At 50.7% G+C, this 6,290-nt stretch overlaps 1 protein-coding gene across 1 annotated transcript; it reads right to left on the reverse strand.

Annotated features, from left to right (window-relative positions):
- Positions 1-99: 99 nt before the first annotated feature.
- On the reverse strand, positions 100-4,125 carry LOC103781490 (zinc finger protein 598-like; the record flags this gene model as incomplete). The annotated part of the gene is made up of 3 exons (XM_008949208.1): positions 100-311; positions 2,032-2,161; positions 4,013-4,125. Coding segments are annotated over 3 exons (455 nt in total), but the record flags the coding sequence as incomplete, so codon positions are not given.
- Between the last annotated feature and the right edge of the window lie 2,165 nt (positions 4,126-6,290).

Below are 6,290 nucleotides of genomic sequence, written 5' to 3' on the forward strand. Positions count from 1 at the left end.
CAACTAGCTTCTGTCCCATTGACTACATTCAAAGCAGACCCAAGCAACTTCTCCTCAAAACATAAAGTACAGAGAGAGGAACAAACTGCCTGCACCAACCTGTAGTACTCCTGAGCCCCCTCGGAGTCACAGAAATGGCAGAAGTAGTGATCCCTCCGGAGGTGCTTCAGCAGCTCGTCGTTGTCCAGGTACCTCTCGTCACAGAACTTGCAGAGGGGGTGCCCACGGTGGGAGGTGTCATCGGGGTCCCCGTGGATGCGGTGGCGGGCGAGGTCCTTCCGAGTGTACCACTTCCTTTCATAAGTGAAAATCTGCAGGGAAATGGAAATCCATGGGGTTTTTTTTTGTGAGCAGAGAACAAAAAGGAATAGGTTTCGTTTTTCCCAGGTTGTGTGCGACTTCCGTCCTCTGTGAGAGGGGAAGATCTGCTCCAGAAAGGTGCAACCTGACAGCCAACACCCATCATCTGCAGTGGGCAGGAAACAAAATTCAAGTGCTTGATCCAGATTCAAAGGAACTGGCATTTCACTCAGTTTGAACACTGGAAAAGTCAGCCAGAAGTGAGTTGTTTTACCCTCCTCAGACAGTTGTTTTACCTGTCCCAGAACAGCCCCACACAGAGGGTACAGTTCAGGGAACACATTTTGGGCTGTAAGCCAATCTTCTTTCCCTCCTGACAGGCAAGCTACAGTGATAAGAAGGGTTCTGAAGATGCCAAGATCAGTGCAGCCTTGAGAACAAAATATCCCTTATTTCTCACCCAGGCAAGGACTGTCAGCTTGTTCTGGGAAAATGTCCACTTGGCTTGGCTAGGTTTGACAGATTGAAGCTTCAGTGAGTTTAAGAACTTCTCTTCCATGGACACTAAGAATATGGAACAGGGCAGCTGGCATAAACCAACTGTGGCACCACAGGATAAATGCACTTCTCCAGTTTGGTATTTAATTGGTTTAAGAGAAAACACACACACACAAACCCATGTGTAACAAGATCTAAAAAGATGCATCTGTGCATTGAAATCCCTCCTACCAGCCTAAGGAATGCTGACAGCTCTGGACCATGGAGGTTCAGAGCCCTACAACTCACTGAGCAGCAGCAGCTGAGTTTGGCTGCTGTGTAACTGAGAAATCCCAAAGCCACTGTGGAGTTCTGGCTTTCAGACTGTGAGAACACCACCTCAGTGACACACCCCCAGAGAGAAACTTCTGTGGGATTTAACAAAACAAAAAGGGCAACGGTGGTGATGGTAAGATGAGTGGTTTTAAGGCTCATCACTTTGTCAGACACAGAGAATTCAGCTTTCCAGTAGCTTTTATCTTTGGCAGGTTGCACAGCACATTTTAAACCAGCTCCTGGTCACATCCTATGTGTGTGCATCAAACACAGTGGAGCAGAAGTGCAGGTGACAGTGAGCTTCATTCCCCAGTAAAGTCACCAAGATACAGAAAATTTGCTTGAACAAAGAAAGAAGATAATAGAATAGAATTATACCCAATTAAAGCAGCAAGACAGACTCTCACCCTGCACATGAGCCAACTGTAAAGGCCACACTGACTCTGAGAAGTAAATCCATCACTCCAAGGAGCATTCTGCTTTCTGAACTGGCACCAAGTGTTTCCTTAAGTTACAGTTTTAGCTCATAAAGTCATTTAAGTTTGAACAGACTCTCTGCTGTTACAGCTGGAACAATGCCTGCCTGTGACTTGGGATTAACCTGCTATCAGACACGTTGGGTTTGGTATCTACACGTGTTGGGGCAGAGAAGCTAACATCAGAAAGTTATTCACATGCTTGGGTTTAGTTTAAAACACAACCCACAGAGAACATCCAGGCCTTCTTCATTGACCAGTTTATGGAAGAAGAAAGACTTAAACCAAGGCCACTGGCTTCACTGAAGGCCAAAATTTTTGTAAAAGAAAATAAATGGGTGCTGCTCAGTCACCCCCCAATCCCCACCTGCCCAAAGACTCTCACAGCTCAGAGGAGGAAGCACCCCAAGCTCCCACACATTAAACCATGGAACTCACTCACCTGTAGGTGTTTAACACAGAGTTTGCAACAGAAGAGTTCATGCTGCTTCCTCATGTGCTGTTCCAGATCTGCAAAGGTGTTGAACGGCTTCAGGTCTGGACACAAAGAGCATTCATGCTGCAGCAGCTTCCTAAGGGCCAAGAAAGATTGCCTAAAAGTTATCCAGTGCCCTCTCAGCAGCCTGATACCTCCCTCAAACCCAAACATTCCACGGGGGGGGCTGAAGGCCTCAGTTCTGCCTTTTTAATGAGGTGTTAATTAGTGTCCTGCTCCTTCCATGAGCACGCTGAACAGAACAGAACCAACTGAGAGGCTGCCCTGGTCAGAGAGGAGCTGAGCACTCACAGTGTAAGAAACCTGCTGCTCTGTAAGATTTTGAGTGGGCTGTAACAGGTCCTTGCTCGTGGAAGATTCAGCAGGTGTATGCAACATGCACACCCTGTTTATCATAGCATGGTTGGAGTTGGAAGGGACCTCTCAGGTCACCTTGTTCCAACCCCCCACCATGAGCAGGGACACCTCCCACCAGAGCAGGCTGCTCAGAGCCCCATCCAGCCTGGTCCTGAACTCTTCCAGGGATGGAGCATCCACAGCTTCTCTGGGTAACCTGTGCCAGTGTCTCACCACCCTCACAGTCAAGAGCTTCCTAATTCCTAACCTAAATCTCCCTCTTCTGTTTTAAAGCCATTACCCCTATCCTATCACTACAAGCCCTCCCCAGCTGTCTTGTAGGCCCCCTTCAGACACTGAAAGGCTGCAGGAAGGTGTCCCCAGAGCCTTCTCTTCCCCAGACTGAACAGCCCCAACTCTTTCAGCCTTTTTTCACAGGAGAGCTGCTCCAGCCCCCTGATCATCTTCATGGCCCTCCTCTGGACCTGCTCCAACAAGTTCATGTCTCTCTTGTGCTGGGGGCTGAGAGCTGGACACAGAACTCCAGGTGTGGTCTCACCAGAGCAGAGCAGAGGGGATGAATCACCTCCCTCCATTAATTTATGTTAATTACACTTTCTACTGCCAGAAAGTGAAGAATACAGTGGGGAGAGATAAAGATTTGCAAGAGAAGGAGGGGGGTGGGGGAACCACACCCACCCACCAACGATTCCCAAGAGGAGCTGAAGACAGAGCCCTGGGCTCAGCAGGAGACCCCACGACTCCCTACACTCAGTTGTTGCCCGTGGAACTGTAGCCTCAGGGACTGCCCAGAAATCACCTCACCAAAAGCAACTCCCAGAGCTGGTTGTGAGCTCGCTTCTGACTGACTCTGCCCACCAAACCCACGGCCCAGCTCCACAGATATGAAGCCATGCAAAACTGCCTGAGAAAAGCTGCACTCTGAGCCCAAACCAGCTTGGACAGAACACACCACTCTCCAAGAAGGCACCACTGCCTGCATGGCTTCATCTTCTGTCACTCCTTTTAACTGCTTTTAATTATCTTACAGCTTCCCAATTCAGCACGTTATGAAAAATGCTTTCAGAACACGATGCTGATGCCACAGCTTTCACTCTGTGTTAGTTTTTCTCCTGCACTGTTTGTGCAGCTCACCCCTCCTCTCCCCATTTAGCATGAAGCCCTTTGTAGGCAGACGAGGCTGCTCGTCTCGTCGTACAACGTCGGGAGCCGTCGGTCTCGATCAGTCCTTACGTGGCACAGCAAGAAATACAACTACAACAGTCATTCAGCCTTTGCCAGCTTCCACAGCAGCCAGGCAAGGAAGAAAAAGCCTCGCAGGCAGTTTGCTGCTGCTAAAGAAGCAGAAAGCAACTGTTATTGCTCTGTGCTACGCACCAGCGAGTGCGACAGCCCGGCCTGGGGGAGCTGCTCCCTTTGGCCACGGCCCTGCTCCAGCCCCTCAGCCCACCACAGCCCCCCCCAGCACATCCCCAGAGCACACACACCCCCCATGTGCTATCAGAGCACCTAACACAGGCAGGAACAGGCTGCCTGAGGGGCAGAGCACGGGAAGGGCTCCACTGCTCACCTGTACAGCGCGTACACCTCGCCGTCCGTAAAATAAATGTCGTATTTCTTCTCATGCTGCAGCTGGCTGAGGGCTACTGCTGAGAAGGACGTCAGCCTCCGTCCAAAGACAACCTGCAGGCAACACAAGAATTGCCCAGAGCCCCTTCAGGCTGGACGCTGAGCCTTTGGAGCTGCTGTGGCCTGAAGCTCGGCCCATGTTCCACGTGCTCTGTGCCAGCCCCAGCTGCTCGCCACCACCCCCAGGGCCAGCAGCAAAGCCACGCCACTGCTCCTTATCAGCTGCCAGCTCAGGCCCAGGGGGCTCGGGCTGAGCTGCTCTTTGGATTTTGAACGAGGTGAGGAAACTCTTCCACGGTGTGTTTTGCTGCCACAGCTGTGCTGAGAGTGAACGCCCGCAATAAACTCAACCTCTTCCGCAGCCACGGCCCGTCAGCAGCCCTGCACCCCGCTCCCTCCAGCTCCTGGGAGGGGATCCCACAGAAACCTGCGTCCCTCAGGGAGGGGTGACGTTGTGACATTACTCAGGCTGCCTGGGAAACCTGTTCCTTCCTTCCTGGACTGCCAGGGAAGCGAGGAAGGGAACACGGAGTCGCTGCCCGGGTTATTCCCCTCGTGAGGGAACCTGCTGGGTGCCAGCTGCTCACACCGACCCCCAGGCAGCCTGGGTCCCACACAGGAGCTGTTTGTGGTGTTAGATCCTTCTTCAGAAGCCTCCTGCCACTCATCTGCTCCAGCACAAGCTCCCAGTTTGGGGAGTGTCGAGGCAGCAGCCCCGTGTGTGGAACAGCCAGAGGGACTGCAGCAGCTCAGGAGGGCTGAGACACAAACACAGTCACACCTCTCAGCTCAGGCTGTGAGCACTGTCAATCTAGAAACACTCACAGCCAGAATAAAAGCAGTCAATTTTATCATCTGCACGAAGTTTAGTCAGATTAAATCACTCCTCTGCCCATGCTGGGGTGAAACACCACAGAATAAGCCTTTTCTGTCCAGTTTTGTGGGGTTTTTTTAAGCTTTCTTTATGCTGGGGCTACTGTTAATGGAAACAAAAAGCACATCCAACTTGTTGAAGTATCCAGCTTCAAATAAAGGGAACACAAGTTTAAATTTGTTGGATAAATGACAACTCTGTGTAACTCCAATTAGTTAGGAAATTTAGCTGAGCTCAGGTTTCACTGACATTCCATTTCAGCCCAGAGAGAGTTCTAGGAGAGCAGAACAGATCCCCAAAGAGCAGCTTTTATCCTGGGAGCCCAACACCACTTCACTTCCTCGAGGAGTCCCACAAAGAACCACACAAATCCCAACAGCAGGGCTGCCAACAGCCCCTCCACGAGTTCACAGCTCCACACAGAGTCCTCCCACCCGAGGTCTCGTCCCAGCTCTGCCAGTTCCACACTCTGCACATGAACAGACCCGGCTGCAGGTCCCACCTACACGTTCTGTTCACTCACAGCAGCAGTTTTGGTGTGATTTATGCCCCCCTAGATCTTTTTGTCTTTCCTCGGGGCAGATGGATGGACAGACAGAAGGGTATGAGGGTGGCACTTAAAGACAAGGGGGGAAAAAACAGGACAAACATTAAAAATCACCTCTTAGGCAATTATAATAAAAGGATCGTTTTAAACAGGTAATAAAGGGGGAGAAAGACAGCTGGAAGAACCAAAATTCTGTCCACATAATACAGCAACATCACAGAACTGAGCAGCTCTCCTGATTTAAGCCCACCCGTGGCCCTCTGACAAGCAGGTTTAAGGATGACAAACAGCCTCACAACTGATTTCCTCCTAAAACAGGAGGAGCTGAGCAGCAGCTCCTCAGAGGATGCTCAGAAGGGACGTTACTTTCAGTTTCTTTCTGTACCCAGAGGCCCCTCGGGTGACAGAACACTCTGTCTAAAATCCACATGGACATTTCTGGCTGCCCCAAAGTCTGAGGAGCTTCAGCCTGCAGCCAAAGCTCTTCAGTCCCTCCAACCATCTGAACAACGTGAAAAGCTGCCAAAGCAAACTGGTCAGCTAGGGGTGGGGAAGGAGAGGAGATGAGAAGAGTAGCATGGTCAGACTTGGTGACCTTAAAGGTCTTTTTCAACCTAAATGATTCTATGACTGTCCTGTTCCACTTCCTAAACCACCTCGGTGTATTCCACTCCGTGCTAGCACCAACTCTTTTCCTCTTAAAAGCTTCGCTTCTCTCCACGTTGGTTCTGCACAAATGAAGGGAGGGATGAGGATCCGTGTCCAGAACCACGCTGGAACAACTCTTCCCCTGCTCAG

The sequence above is a fragment of the Merops nubicus genome, unplaced genomic scaffold (assembly GCF_000691845.1).
Source record: "Merops nubicus isolate BGI_N331 unplaced genomic scaffold, ASM69184v1 scaffold35941, whole genome shotgun sequence".
Taxonomy (NCBI): domain Eukaryota; kingdom Metazoa; phylum Chordata; class Aves; order Coraciiformes; family Meropidae; genus Merops; species Merops nubicus.